General features: G+C 39.7%; 1 protein-coding gene across 8 annotated transcripts in view; it reads left to right on the forward strand.

The window, feature by feature from the left end:
* Window positions 1-16,175, forward strand: part of CEP350 (centrosomal protein 350) — a 71,787-nt gene that overhangs the window by 6,489 nt on the left and 49,123 nt on the right. For 6 of the 8 annotated variants that reach the window (XM_068690792.1, XM_068690793.1, XM_068690789.1 and 3 more), the window contains exons 2-8: window positions 5,043-5,128; window positions 6,797-6,840; window positions 7,789-7,903; window positions 8,627-8,759; window positions 10,358-10,974; window positions 11,520-11,630; window positions 15,492-15,605. In XM_068690792.1, coding sequence (XP_068546893.1) covers window positions 5,053-5,128; window positions 6,797-6,840; window positions 7,789-7,903; window positions 8,627-8,759; window positions 10,358-10,974; window positions 11,520-11,630; window positions 15,492-15,605 — 1,210 coding nt within the window. In that variant the 5' untranslated portion in view covers window positions 5,043-5,052. The remainder of the gene's footprint in view (window positions 1-5,042; window positions 5,129-6,796; window positions 6,841-7,788; window positions 7,904-8,626; window positions 8,760-10,357; window positions 10,975-11,519; window positions 11,631-15,491; window positions 15,606-16,175) is intronic. The other 2 variants (XM_068690790.1, XM_068690796.1) reach the window with 1 other exon arrangement.

Here is a 16,175-nt window from a genome sequence, read left to right on the forward strand (position 1 = left end):
AAATGTATGTTGCATCTTGGCTGCACTCTTTTTTACAACTGCTTTAATATCCCTAAAAGTTTTTTTTTTTTTTTTAAATGTTTTTCTAGCTTAAAAACAGATCAAATGTCGTATATACATAGCTTTTAAAATCTTCTGGGGTGTTGTTTTTAATCAGTATTTTCCAAAGCCATAAGAAGCAGTGAGAGATCTTTTGGTGTATTTACTGTTTGCACTGCAAGACAAAATACTGAGTGTTTTATAAAATTTTACTTGAAATGCTTAGCAGCTAACATTTGCAGGCTTCCTTGGGCAGCATTGGTTATTATCAGTGTTGTCTTGCATCGACATCAAGTAATCGTTATCTTTGTATGTGCCCTCACGGGGTGCAGTGCAGTCTGGACCAATAACATAGTCCCGAGTTGAGTAATAGCAGCAGCAGGGCAGATTAAATACCAGGCAGAACCACCTGAACAGCCACCCTGGGTGGTTTGAACCCACTGACTGTGTATTGTGGCACAAGTGAAAAATCCCGAGAAGAAAAATCCCCAACTTTTGGACTGAAGTCATTTGGGAGGAGCAAAGCAGAAGTTGCAGGCTCAGAGGTGGTATGGTGGGGAAATGCTGAGATGAAGTTTGTGAAGCACTGGCCAGTTGGGGTTGGACTTGGGCTCTGAATTATTAACGTCCTTTTAGAGCCACAGCCCCTGAAATGTGTTTCATCTGAAGGCTTATGTAATAAGTGAGCACTGAGAGGCAGGGGAAGGACCGGCTGGTTGTGCAGAGCAGGCTGTAATTTGTTGTTATTATTTATTACACAAATTTGATTCGTAGATTGTTGCACTGGAACTTGTCCCCAGCCCTGAGGAAGGTCAGTAAATCACCCACATCAAATTGCCTTGAGAGTGAGAGTTTTCTCAACATATTTAGAGGCTTTTTTTTTTTTTAATGTTAATTTGATACGAGAATAACAAAGTCTTAGAACAATGTGTTATGGCTATTTTGAGCTCCTGTTTATTTGGGGTAATGCAATATGGTAAAAGCTCAGATTCCAGAAAAATGAGTAGGTAAAGGTATTTGTATTGCAGACTCCAGCATGTCACTAGAAACTGTTTTCTGCGGTATTGAAGGAGAAGTGGAAAGTGTTTCTGGCATCTTTAAATAGCAATCCCCCCTTCCAGCAAAGCAGCGTGTGCAGGGTCTGACCGTGCGTGTCCACCTGTGCCCGTCTGTTACTACCAGCAATCCACAGCTGGCTGGGCTTCCAGAGGGGCTTTGGGATTCCCAAGTCAGCTTTCCATTCTTTGTAATGGAAAACTTAAAATACTTTGCAAAATGTCCCCAAGGCCTCTGTGTCTGCGTGCGTTTTCCCCGTGGCCACGTTGCGGGCGCTGTGCGAGGCTCGGGTGCGGTTGGACGTGTTGGAGCTCACTGCATGGCCTCCCCATGTGTGCTTGAGCTCCAGTGGTGTCTCCACAGCAAGGAGGAGGTGGTGGCAGTGCCACCAGCTGCACTCCTGCTCCTCGAGGTATGGGTAACTGCAAACCTTAGCCTTGGGTGACGGGTGCAGGTTGTGCTGTGAGTCACACACCGGTATGGGACTGGGGGATCAATCATGTTCCCCAAGGCTTCCTTTCCTCTCCTTCTGCTTGCCTGAAGATGGAGCTTGTGGTGCAACACAGCTAAAACAGCAAAAAAGAACCAAAAAGCTACTTCTAGTCCTTGCCATATTCACAGTCAACTTCGCTTTACCGCAGAACCCCATTGACTTTATGCCTGAGCAAGGCATGAGGAAAGGCAGGCGGCTCTTCTGTTGGCACCACGGCTTTGTGGTGGGTTAACCTGTGTTGAGTGCTGGCCTCATGTATTCCCAGGCTGTAACAAAACCCCTTTTAACAGGGTTAAACATTTAAGAACATCCCTCAGAAGTGAATATTAATAATTTGTTTCCTTCCCTGCCCTTAGCAAAGCTTCGTCTTTTCCTCTTGTGTTTCCTTTTTTGATTCGTTTTCATTTGGCATCCCTTGTGTTGTAATAAGACACAGAGCCCTGAGCAGCAGTGTTCCCTCTGCACACCGTGCTTTTTTTTTTTTTGGCATTTTGCATAACCACTAAGTGTGAACCAAAACAGTGAGCAGCCTCCTGGTCACAGCCTCTGCCTTCTCTGAATCCGTATGATTCAGTTTCCTCTCCTGTTTCCTTATTTCGGTGTCATGACTTCTGAATTTCCTCTTTCTTTTGCTTGAGGTTGTGCTACCAAGAAAAAAAAAATCTTCCTGAGGATACTTGAAAAACTGCACAATGAGACCACTGTGCTAGTTCCTTTTCTTCCTTTTTGCTGCTCTCTGCTGGTTCTTCACAAGTTTGTTCCATTTCTCTGTCGTACCTGTCTTTTTCTCCATTCTCCTCCTCGTTTTGTTTTTTACATCCTGTTTTCCTGTCTCTTTTCCTAGTCCTGGTTTTGTCTCTTGACATTTTTTGAGGACCTTTGCTAAGCATATTCTATACTCGCATCGCTCTTTCTTTTCACAAATGCTGCTCTCTTACTATATTGACTTTTTATTTTGTTATCTGCTGTTCAGTGCCATCCTTGGTATGTGTAGTAAATACAATGCTCGTTTTTTTTTTTTTTTAATTAATTAATTAATTTATTTGGCCATGTACTTATCTTCATTTCTATTTCCTCCTTTCTGGTGTCATCTCAAGCCTCACTGTTCACTCGACCAAGCTAGGCAAAGCAGCGTGCAGTTAACCTGGGCAGGCAGGCAGCATCAACCAGGGAGCAGCCAGATAGCCAGGAGATCAGGTTTGCTGAATCTGCAGTCTCCTACCTTTGGTCACAAACTCTTGAGATCCTCATGGCCTTATCCAGCCTGCAGATAACCTTTGGCTTCTACAAGTTCTTTGGAATTTCGGTTGTTGAGCTGCTTTTTGTCCAACCCCCAATCTCCTTTTTTTAAGTTATGTGTTAGATGATGATGGATCATTCAGTTTAAAAAAAAAATATTTATATTTCTGAAGCAGACATTTCAGAATGCAATTTTTACAATGTGTTTATTCTTAACGTTGCTCATGGGACGTTTTTTGTGTTGGTATATGATGTGTTTTCAAAAATAGTTTAAACTTCCCAGTATTATTCTATGGTCAATATTAATTTCAGAGCATTTCAGTGTTTAACTGGTCCACTACCCAGCATGTAGATCCTATAAATAGATTGGCAACTGTATCTTGATTTACTTTTTTTCTCCCCTGCCCCCTGGCTGTACTCTTGGTAGCATTGAAGTGCCTGCTGGCTGGCTTAACTTCTGGCAGGGGCAGGGCATTGACTTAGATGAGTACTTGTTTAGAAAGAAATTATTAATCTTCAGCAATTCCAATGGTGAAAATCGACATTGTTTGTAGGTAGATCTTGAAAAGTTAATAAATTCTCAGCTGCAAAGGAGAGGAGAGGGACATCTAAAGACCAAACCTTTATAGCTATGAATTATGTTGCATACGAGAACGACTGCAGCGTTGGCTTCCTGAAACTGTAGACAGCTCCGGAGTTCTCAGTTCGATGTTGTGTTTTTTTTTTTTCTTTCCTCTCCCCCCCAAACAACAGCAACCTGAGTTAAGCAAAGCAGCTCAGTGGAGCTCAGCAGGCTGTGCTGAAACCAGCGAGGGTCTGGCCATAGACCTGGGGCTGGCACTGCAGGGATTTGTTAGGAAAATACAGCAGGGCGCTGTGTGATCGCTCCCTGGCTTTTACAGTAAGCAGCTGAGGAGCCTTTTGTAGGGCAGCACAATGCTCTGAACCGAGGCACTGCAGCAGTGCTGCTGAGCAGCAGCACACAGCTGGGAGTGAGCAGTGGCACTGAGGTGTTCGCAAGGCGGGTTTGCTGCTTCAGCCTGACCTGTGCTCTGCTTAGTGCAGGCAAAGGGCTGGCAGCCTCTGCTCAAGTGTCAGGCTGAAAGACAAAATGAATAATTTCACACATCTTTATAAAGCTGGCACTTCCCTTGAAGAGTTTAGGAATACATAGAGTATATTACAATACTGCATTCACAGGGCATAATAAAATAGGCTATATAGGGTTTATAATAATGAGAACAATTCTAGTCCTGGATAAGTTCTCTTAAATATATTGGCAAGTCAAAGGATAAGAATAAATCCCAAGTCTTTACTTGAGGAGTGATAATGAAATCCCTTAAGAAATGGTTGCTTGTCCAGAAGTTCTCTTAGGCTAAATTTACTTATCAGGTGGGTTATGTCACATTTCTCTTTGGCAGAAACCTGATAATGGGATGATATGACATGTGCAGCAGCTCTCAAACTTGGTTCTTTATGGAAAATTCCTCCACTTTTATTAATGTTCGCTTTCCACTTCTCTAGCATAACGCTTCTTTGTTCCAGTGGTGGAGAAGATAACTAAGATGATTTCCAGGGCTAGGCAGTAGCATGCTTTGCAGTGTAAGTAATGTGAGGCTCCAGCTGTGGGTGTGTGTGAACGAGCTCAGCAGCACCTGTCCTAAAAGCAGAATCTGCCATCTGCAATGAAAACAATAAGAAATAGCTATTTCAATAAATTACCTGACTTTCTTTTTGCTGGTTGTAGTGTCCTGCTGTGGGGTTCTGTTCTGTCTTCAACAGGGACAAGTGACACACTTGTCTGGCATTGGCAGAACTGAGTATTCTCCTCAAACCTTTATAGGTTCAAGCTGTACTGCCTCTGTTTCCCCTTCAAGTGCAGTATTTCAGCGTGGTCATCTTCTGTTGGCTTTGCGGGAATACTTACTGCTGTGGTCTGAATTGGATGACCTCTGAGTTTCTTTTTTTATCAAGTTCACTCTTATTTGCAACAAATAAAGAAAACAAAAGCGAAGCCCTCTTTATCTAGAGAATTACGTGGTTTCTGAACAACTGCAGGCTGTAAATGGATTTGTAGCTTGCTATTGAATTTCTGATTTTGTTTATGATGCGGGTTTGAAATCGTATAAGGAGAATATTCATCCTAGTGATCAAGATCATACACTGTTTAGCATATGACCTTTGTTTTTTATGTGAATATTTCTTATTTTTTTAGAGAAATTGACATGATGTGGACCAACAAGTCAAATGAGGTGCCTCTACAAAGTCCAAGGCATAACCAAGCCAAGGATTCTACCAGAGGTACAGATTTTTATTTTACTTTATTCTAAAAGATGTTTCATTGTGACTGCTTTGAAATGTTGTGGAGTTTTTATAGACAGCATTTTTCTGCCTCAGTGTGGAAGCTAAGGCCATGTGTTACACAGCTTCCTTTCTGCAGAGGTAGCAGTTTTGTGCTCTGATCTGCAGAGTATTTGCTGATCTGCAGTAGGAGTTGCCAGCCTGTGGTACAGTTGCCAAGATAGCACAGAGACGCTTTTTTTTTTTTTTTTTTGGACTGTTGTAGAGGGGGAGCAATGCAGGAACATAAATTGGGAACTGTAGTCTCTCGAAAGAAGTGCCTGAGGGGCAGCCACTCCCGATTCTCTTGCTCAGTTCCAAAGTGGTAAAGAGCTAAAGGCTGTTGAAAAGCAGCAGTACATCACCACTAAGATGATTGCCAGTGCTTACGTCGCCCTGAGTTGGAGGAATCCAGTTAGCTTTTTAGTGTCCTGATTAGCCTGTGATTTAGGGAGGCAGTGAGTACACTGCCATCCGTAAGAGGAAGAAGGTTCTTGTCTGGGAGAGCAGCTGAGTCACATGTTAAGTCTGTGGTTCAAGATCAAGCATATGATTGCCACTATGACAAAACTGAATGCCAGAAAATATTTTAAAAGTAGAAACGGCTGAATATTTTATCTGTGAGAGGACATTATTGTTGATTGTCTCTTGAGATAGCTTCAGTTTCTTTTCAAATTACATACACTGTGAGACTGAGGTGTTCTGTAGACATGAAGCGCTGTCTTTCAAGGACAAAGCAAAGTCTTTTCTGTGCTACTTCCCTGTCCCTCCTATTCCTTGGTGTTGCTGCATCTTACCTGAAATGAAACTGGCAGGGTTTTTTTGTTGTTTTGTTTTTGTTTTTTACTGCAAGGAGACTCTTATTTTTTATTTTTTAACTTTCTAATACTACTATCCTCCATGGCTCCTATCCACATTAAGGTTTTGCACATTCTGTTTGTAAACCATTAATTATTTTTTTTCTTAAAATAAAGAATGGAACTGAAGATGTAAATATTTTTAGAGGAAAGTACTACTGTATCCTACTGACCTCAGTTGTGCGTAGAGCTCATGCTATCTGTTAAGGTTGAGAGTTGATTAGTGCCTCCTGTTTGCTCTTCACAAGCATTACATCTCTTTTGTTTGTAGGGTGTAGAGTTCAAAAGGGTTACTATTCAAAATTCACGTGTTCGAAGTTTTTTGAGTAGTCTTTCAGGGACCATGTATTCGTGCTCAGTTTACTGGAGAAGAAAGGGGAGAGAAATAACAACAAAAAACAAAACAAAAACAAAAAATTAGCTAAACTATAGCGTAATAGGAAAACGTAAGATATTTATGTTGGGGTAGATAACTCTCTTTACGTTATCTTTTAAACATCTTCTATAATGAATGGTAGATTTGGTTCCAAGCGTAATAATGCATTCAACCTAACCTGCTGAACTCATTACATTTCACATTAAATACTTTATTGCTCTGTTAAGATGAATCTTGACTGATAACAGCCTCTCACTGAGGATATTGACAGGCTGGAATTGAGTCATTCAGAGAACTTGATTAATGAGCCAAGGAAAATTATTTTGAAGTGACATTTTCTTTCATTATTTTCCATTTATTAATAAGAGATGTATTTATTTGTTTCTTCTCTCCAAGATCCAACTGCAGCATGGGCTACTTTTTCTCAGACTAAGGCTGCTGTAAGTACTTACTCTTTTTCTTACCTCTTTTCAAATCAGCTTTTGCAATAGCATTAACTAAATATTGTTTTACTCAGTGATCTGCTAGATGAGTTGAAAATTGAGCACATGGCTGGAGTATCTGCATGTTGAACAGTCCCGTATTTTGGAAAATGTTTTCCATATGCAACAGAAGAAATTTTTGCCAGAGCAAGCTTAGTCTTGAGTGTATAGTGCTACCTGCTAAGTCTCAAGTATAGTGTTACTAGTGTTACTTTACTTTCTATCTAAGAAAATGTGGAGTTCTATTTTTTTTTTTTTTTTAATTTTGAAAACAACTGCTCTCTCCTGCTTACTACAAAACAGTCAGAAACTGGGGCTCTGCCAGGGTGTTTTATAGTTCTTCAGTTTACTTTGAGCATTTGAATTGCTGTCTTTCAGGTCTTTCAGTGGGAACTTAACTTAGATGCTTGGGAAATTGCACTGTATTTTTTAAGAAACTGACTTCAGTAAAGCCAAACAGCTTGAATTTGGGGGGAATTCAGCTCTTTTCCAGAGCCTCGTCACTTCAAATAGCCGAGCATCAGTGTGGGATTTTACTTGTGAAATCCTGTATCATGCTCTCTTTTTGAAAAGAGCATTATAGAACTTATTCCAAGTGGAATTAATACTTCATTGACGCTGTGTTAAGACTCTGAATGGCATGTTGTTATTAATTTCTTCACAACAGCCTACTTATGGAAACAAAACTATGCAGCAAAACCTAATTCAGTCTTTTTAAATAAATCTTAATACTCTTACAGTTTCTGGTCATAAGGCCAGTTTTGCAGCATGAGCATTGTGAAGTTGCTTTTGCCTGAAGTTTTATTCTTTATGAAAAATGAGGAAAAAATTGTCACATTAGGAGAAAATACTTGTGGTTTAAAAATTGAAAACAATATTCTTACATGTATTATCTTCAAATTCTAGCTACGTCATATAGAGAACAAGTTGGAAATAGCTCCCACCAGCACAGCTGTGTTTGATTCTGTCATGGATGCCAAGAAGCCCTCTGCTAGCGCAAGCAGGAAAATAAGCCGAAAGGGTATGTATAATTTAGGATATAGCATTCAAGGCAGGGTAAAGCCACTGCATTCTGGAAAGACTTGTTTTGTTTTATTTTTTCCCCTTCCTTCATGCACCCAAGTTGTCTCCTGATTATGATCTTTACTGATGAAAGACTAATTGCCCAGGAGAAACTAATGTTTTCTTAGCTTGGGAAAGAAGGTGTGATAACATAGTCATCTGGCCGGAGGGAGTGACAGGACTCGCCCGTTGCTGAGTGCTTGCTGCATCCAGATACTTCATGAGAGTCTTTGGATAACAGTTGTATATGCCCGTGTTTACACTGGAGAAGCTGTTTATATTTTTAGTGTTTGTCAACTCTTACACCCTGAATGAATGCTGATCTGATACTTTATTTTGTTTTAACATCAACTTTTTAGAACATCCTGGTACTGCTGTTTTGAATACAGTGCATGTGGCAGATCGACCTCTAGTGGCAGCACCACCAGCATCCATAGGTTTAATTACTTCTAGTTAATGTTTAAGAATTATTTTCTCTCTATAAATTTCATTGCTTGAAGCATGTGCTAGCTTGCTTCTAGTTCCTGTGATCAAATTGTTGAAAGAGAAAGGGTACTTCGGATGCTATTCTGCTGCTTGCTCACCCCCCCAAAACTCTTTGCTTAATTGTTCTGCCCTAAGAGTCTTCTCCTTGTGGAGAGGAAATAGGCATATATAGATGATTTTTTGTTTTCTGCTTCAGCTTCCCGGTCCTCCAGCCAAACTAAATCAAGCAAGGAGAAGTCCTCACGCAGCCCTCTTCGAGCGACAACCCTTGAAAGCAATGTGAAGAAAAACAACCGCGTGGAATTTCGTGAACCGTTGGCTTCATACAGGTTAGTGCTGAGACAACTGACAGTTCAAATATGCTCAGATCAGAATTAACTTAATTCTGATGTTTTTGAATGCAACTCAGAAATTGATTTGCTTCCTCCCCTTGCCCACCTACATGAGCACCATGTGGTGTTGAACAAAAGTTTATTCATTTTTTAGAAATGTTACAAATTTACTTTTTGTTCAGAGAATGAGTCTAAAGTCAAATGCATTGAACTGGGGCCATCTCACCAAGCTAACAGTGGCCTGATACGTTTCTTAAGTTATAAGGTTTGTAAGAAGGACCAAAAAGATTATTTCCTCATGCTTTTCCAACTTTATTTCATCAGTTCTTTAGCACGTTTCCAAATGTATTACCATAGGACAGTGTGGAACAAGAAAGTAGTACAAAATGTGCATTTGGTTTGGTGTCTGTCTGTGTATCACCCAAAAACTAGTCACTGAAAGAATAAGAACGGCTGGATCAAGGAGAAAAGTGGCTGAGAATGTTACAGGCCAGAGAATGTGGAGGGGTGTGAGGAGTGAAGATAAATACAGCAAGCCTGTTTTTTTCCCTACGTGTTAAGTACTGTACTGCTTCTATAAGCTACTGTAGGATGCTTTAAAAACTTTCAGAAAGAGAACCTGCAGCAGAAATAAAGTGATTATAACTTGCTATTACATCAGAGTTTAGAAGACTTTTACTGTACCTTCTTCAACTCCTTGTGTTTTATAAGCACAGGCCTTATCCCTCATGAATAGCTTGATTGGGTTGGTAATACTTTTTGGATGGATTTGAACACATGCTTGGCATTTTTTGTGCTAAGTCTTCTCTCAGTGAAGTCAAATTGCTGCTGACTGAATAGAGTTGGAACAGTAGTGGTGTTTTTCCTTTTTTTAATTCATCTTCATGTCTATCAATAATTGTTATCCTTCCTCTGAAGTTTTGGTCTCCTGTTTCACTTCTTGTGTGAGTTGTCCTTCTTTCCTTTCATGGGAGGCTGGTTTGGATCAGTTTTGTAATCTTGGAATAGTTTTGTTAACTGAACAACTCTGCACACAATGCTTGCTGAACTTCTCTGTTCTCAGTAACATTTACGTTTGTTGCAATACAGTTTACTCTGAAGGTGTTGTGAGTGGCTTGCCTTTTTAATGCTCAATTATGTGGCAGGGGTCTTTGTGCAATTTATTTGTTTTCTCAGCTAATGAGCGTGCTTTCAAGGAACTGTGCATGGGTGCACTGCTTTGTTTTAGAGAACATATGTTAATGAGGCTTGTCACTTAAGTTGTGCACTTGGCTTTTATTTAAAGCTTTCTTTTAATTAAAGGGTGATGTCACTGCTTCCTGATTTTTTTTTTCCTTTGTGCCCTAATTTAGGTTTTCAATTTTATCTATATAGTCCTATTCAGAGAGTGCAGAAAGTACTTTAAATTTTGAATAGCAACTTCTTTTGGTTTTGTCAGACTTGCATTATTAAATATATCATGCTCAACCTTTAAAACAACTTGCCTTTAAAGTGGAGACAAGTCATTCCTTCAGTTAATGAGCATGCTGATAGCTGGCTTGGAAGGTCCTACAGTTGTGCTTCTGATGGTGAAGTTTTTCTTGCTTTTATTACAGCAGGGATCCATACAGTTCTCTGCCGTATCACGGTTCCAGCCAATTGGAGGCCAAGCAACTTCTGTCTAGTTTGGACTTCTGTGAAGCAGAAGGGAAGACTGAAGTAATGGGCCGTATGATGCATGACAGAGATGAGCGAGATCTACACGGCAGAGATTTTGAAAGCCCATCATCTTCTGCTGCAGATGAGACTGTTGTTAGGTATTTGAATGACCGACCAGCAATTGATGCTTTGCAAAATGAGGCATTTCTTAAAGCTGCCACACCTCCAAGATTGGAAGAGGAAAAAACTGCTGGCTCCAGAGGAGATGAGTGTAGCACTAAACCTCCTCTGAGTAACACGTCCCAGGACAGTGAACTGAAAGTGTCTTCCCCTTCTACTATGAGTACTTCTAGTGCTCATAGGCTGGAAATCTTGAAACGGCGGCAGCATGATGCTAAGTTGGAGAAGCTGAAGGAGCGGATTCGAAAGCAGTGGGAGCATTCTGAAGAGCTGGGTGGCAGAGGACAACACTCAGGATACGCTGAGCAACCTGTAGTGATCACAAATGTGGAGAATGCTGTTACTCCCAAAGTCAGGAAAGTGGCAGCCGCACCTGCTGCTCCAGCATACAAAGGTATGGAGGCACAGAATCCCCCTATTAGTTATTCATGGTGAAGGAGCAAAGATCAATTAGCACAGCACCATGTTATAGCATGGAAATTAATCACTGCTGTGTTTGGGCCGTACAGGAGTGGACAGAATGGTATGCTCACAAATATGGTCAGGAAAGCAAAGAAGTTCTTGCCACTCTACTAAAATACGAAATCCTTCAAAATTCTTCCCGTCTTCTTACAAATTACTATAAAAAGTAACCTTGCTGTATTACTATTTGGATTTATTTTGATACATTTTTTACATTCCAAGTTGTTAGTAACATTTTATAGACTGAGGAAGCCTTTAGCATTTTTGGTAAGTCTTTTCTTCATCCAGTCTGCTGTTTTTGAACTATGAGCAGGCAGCAGACAGGTATGTTGCTTTATTTTAATTTATTATTAGAAATTCAAGTAGTTCTTTTCTTACTTGGGAATTTCCCGAGTAAGTAATTACTCCCTTCATCCCCCAAAATATTTATTTACATCTTAAACAGCTATTTTAAACTCCTAAATTGTTTACTTTCAGGTTTCAATCCTGCTGAAACAAAGATTCGCACTCCAGATGGGAAGATCTGGCATGAGGAAGAATTTCATATTAGTCGGGAGCTGTATAGAGATATAGCACTCCAGTTAACAGGTGATATGCAAACTGCATTTATTAAGCAGCACAGCCTTCTCTAAGAGGCAGAGAAATTTATTTGGCACAAGTCTACAAAGTCATGGAAACAAGAACAACACAAGAAAAAGAAATAATGAGTGTTAAATACGTTGTACTTCTCTTCATAGGAGGGGTAACTTGTTGAACGATAACAAGAGAAATCCTTCTCCATCTTTTTCTAATTTTAATTTAATAGAAATAATAGAAAATCAATATTGAAATGAATCAAGAGAGAGACATCTTTTGAAACAGGAATTAAAAAAAAAAAGTCTTTAATAAAACAATTTTTGTTTAATTTTGTAACTTTATACATGCTTGCATGAATGAATTCAATTTCCTGTTGAAAAGGACAAAACCAGAACACTTTTGGTTTTGATGAGACCTTTGGATTGTCTCATGGGAACAACTCCGACATTTTTTGCCATTTTTAACACCATTAAAGTGATATGTGGACTGTATACACTATGTTGAAGCCTGAATCCTGCTTCCTTCAGTGTGGTGTTAAATGGTCAGTCCTGAAGCTACTGGGGGAATTGTTAGTACAGCAGTGGTTTAGTTGGAATACAGAGGCAGGTAAAGGGGAGAGGGAGGGCATCTGCTGTGGAAAGTGTCCGGGATCTGCTTGTTTAAAATGCAGTTGGTAGCCTGCATTAAAGGTGTATGTCTTCAGCTATATCCGGGGATGAGATTATATCACATCAGGTTGATTTCATATCTCTGGCCTTGTAGAATTTAAGTGCTTTTATATGAGAATAATCCAATTCTTGATGTTCTTGGAGAAATTTGTGTCCCAGAGTTTTGTACAGAAAGACTTTTTTTTAGAGGCTGTCCCTGGATTCCAGGAAACAGAACATTCAGCTGTGTCCAGCTTTCTTTCAAAGTGTTTGGGTCTTCTGAATGGACCCAAGAAGAAAGTCATATTTCTGTTCTGCAGAGGCTATTAGGATAACTACTGTGGTGTTGTTTAACTACAGCTCCCCTAAGAAGTGTGAGCAGATACAGGTAGAGCAGAAAGAGACATAAGAAACCTTTTAAATAACCCAGATTTTATTCCCTCTACAATTTAGTCACCTTTGGTAAGGTTTGATTGAAATATGGGAGGAGGGAGTGCCTAGCTTTGCAGTGGTAAATTAACAGACCATTACCACTGGAGTTTATTCCAAGTGAAAGTGTGGGAAGGAGCGTTGAATACTAAAAGCTTAGAAAATTGTTACTCATTCTTCTTTACTTGATGACCTTTTGCAAAGCATTAAATACTGTTCTTGGAGACTGGAAACACAGGAAGAAGGATTTTTTTATTTTTTTTAGGTAATGAGCTTATTTAGTAGCACAAGATTTTGATGCTTAAAACTGAGCAAAGATTATAAAAATTGCTGTAATTTGCTTTAAAGTTAAGCTGCTAAGAGACCAGAGATGTAACATGTGCTTTATGTTTTCAGATTTACTGCTCTAAGACCCAATCTTTATTCGTTTTTCACTCTGGAAAACTGTAGTACCATTGACAGCTCTTTTCTCTAGATAATCTGTAGTAGGATACCCAAGTGGCTTTTTGATTTGCTGGACTGGTTAGAGTGAAGAGCTGTAAGGTTGAATTGCTTTTGACTGACTAAGCTGGGGGGAAGGGGAAGAGATGAGATGAATAAAAAAGAAAGGAACAGCAAATAACATCCCCTGAGAACCTCTAGTTTTGAAGCTTAAGAGCTTGCTTATTACATATTAAAAAATAACTTCTCACATTGATCAAAACATATTTAAAATTAGAGGAAAATGCAATGCTATTGTAAAACTGTAGGTATCTTTTTGAATGCTGATAGTGTAGTGGCTCATATGGAAATGATTAGACTTCAGTTTTGTTTTGCTTGTACAGCTTGAGAATTTTTTTCTTGGTCTTGCTGAAACAAAGGTTCTGATACTGAGGTACCAAGAATTTTTTTTTCTGGAATCATTCAGAAAAAAGTTCAGAAGGGCAGCTACTTCTTCTCAATAAAATAATTCTGTAAATACTCTGTCCAGCATTAGCTCTTGTGTTTAATGCCAAATTTCTAAAGACTTTTAATCTACGCTGGCTTTTTTCTTAGTTTTGGCAAACGTAATATGAATGGTTCATGAACTCTTTATAGAAATGGGAATTTTTGAAGTTTCATATGTCCAGTTAAGAGATCCAATTAAAAAGATAGGCATTTGGATCATGTTTTCAAAAGACTTCTGTCTGCAAAAGGAGCAAGCTGTGTGTATGTTCAGCCATATGCCTGTTGTGATGCCATGTGTAGAACAGCTGTAGTGGAATGTGTCTCCTTTCTGACCTGAGGAGATTATATTGAATAGCTGATTCCGAGTAATCAAATGCTGGAGCTGCACATAATATGTACTATAAATGTATTTTTAGCCTCTAGGATTATCTGTCCATGCGTTAATTCTGTAATAAAGTTAGAGCATGTGGACTTTTGGGTGTGTATAGTCACTTAGATTGAAACTATTCCATAATCTCTAGTGCTTAAATAAGCTCTAAGATTTCACAGACCACGCAGAGTATCTTTACCAGTTAGGCTGAAGGATATTATATTGATCCCAGGATTCCAGTAATCCCATTTTAAAGATGTTCAGAATTGGCGTCACTGAACAAAATTTCTGTAATATGAACAGAGTGAGTGGGAAGCAGCTTGTCGTTTCCTGGTATCAGGAAGGAACTGTCTGGCACTGAGAGGTGAGGAGACAGAATAGATTTCTGCAAGTGCAGTCACTGAGGCCTCTGGTTCTTGATGCATCGATTCTCTTGTCCCCGTGCTCATTGTCAGGCTCGAACATAAATGGAAAATTGGTAGGGAAAGGATATAGAGGAGGAGAAAGAATCCTCAAATTCCCTTTAGCATCACCTGTTGTTCTGTCTCCGATCCTTCCTATGTGTCTCCATCAGAGTAGATTCAGCTGAAATTAGAGGCCATAAAAGCTGGTATTGGCATCAAACTGATAAAACTTCATCTTGATCCATGTTGAATAGAGGAGCAAAAAATGCTAATAGTGGCCATGGCGTTTCTTAGATACAGTCTGGTTTTACTGGGATTAGGAGAAGTATCTTGCCTGCTGTGGACTGCTGAGACTGAATATACAGCTTGTTGTCTTAAAGCTTCCTGAGCTCTGCTCATCTCTGCTTTCTGCCTGCGGCAGCTGGGAAACCCAGGCAGTGGGGTAGTGACTGAGCCACATCCGATTTTCCTTTTTGTATGTAAAACTGTAAAAACATGGTAAAATGACTTTATTTTGATATGTGTTCTTGGCATCTCTAAAGCCCAAAACCTAATGATGTCGTAAATGAGGGCTTCAGTGATACAGAATAGTTCTGCGTCACTGGGTGAATTCTGCAGCCAATATTGCAGGAAGAGCACACGGGTGTCCTGTCTCATGCTGCAGCTCGGAGGCAGTGAGCAGATGTGCTGCCATGTGTTAATGTGGAGGCAGCAGCCTGGGTACCTCAGCAGTGAAGGAACTGGGTGTTCTTACAGAATGTGAATGCTCTAAAATGGAATAGTTACAGTAGAAGAGAACAAAGAATCGTTCCTGTCAAAATAGCATTTGAGATAGAAAATGAACTTTGTAAAGATTTATTACAGCTTTGCTGTGGCTTCATTGTGTTCCACTGCATAAGTAAACAATACTTGATTCAATATTTTCGTGCTGTAAGAATACCAAAATGCTGGGCTGGGAGTAGTTGATCTCAGTATATGATCTGGGAAAATCAGTGTTTCTCTGAGCTTCACTTCTTCAAGATAAATGTTGAGGCAAGCTTGCCATTATATGTTCTTTCCCATGAAATATCACTCAATAGCTCTTATTTATTTTTAGAGGATTCAACAATGAAAGAAAAACCTTGTGAGAAAAACAAAGAGAGAAAAGCAACCAGACCAGTGCGGAAGGTTCAAAAACTGACACGGTCGGCAAGTCCGGAGTCTAAACAAGGTGACTAGCTCTAGACTGCTGTGTGTGCTTCAGAGATGAGTTTTGTCTCCAGAAATAAAGAAAAATAAGGCCTCTTGCTTTCAATGCCTTTGCAGATGTGCAAAAATATTATGTAGATTGTATGATGCACTGAGGATGCGTGTGTTCTTGTTCTCTATAAACTGTTACAGAAGGGTTTTGAGTATGCATTTTTGCATGCAGTCGTTGTGGTGCATGCAGGTATTTTGTTGTGATAGGAAACAGAAAATTAGCAGTCGTTATGCTGATCAATTCATACATAAGGAAACATACTAAACCAATGGAAGTATTTGTGACAGTCCCAAAGGAGGCAGGAGAGATTGCCACAAGTTTTAGTGGTATTGGTTATCCTCTGTAGTGGATTAAATGTGAACCAGATTTAAGTGGCATATCAGTGGTGATCCATCCTTCTCCAGCCGCAGTAAGAAACTGCTTAACATAGCCAAGGCTATAAATAGCTACAGCTCATGTTCTGCTCTGTTAGCTTGTTTTAGGTCGAACAGCTGACTTGAAGTGGAAGATGAGACTCCACACTGCCTTTTTAAATGTGCA

This window comes from Anas acuta, chromosome 8 (assembly GCF_963932015.1).
Source record: "Anas acuta chromosome 8, bAnaAcu1.1, whole genome shotgun sequence".
In the NCBI taxonomy this organism is placed as follows: Eukaryota; Metazoa; Chordata; class Aves; order Anseriformes; family Anatidae; genus Anas; species Anas acuta.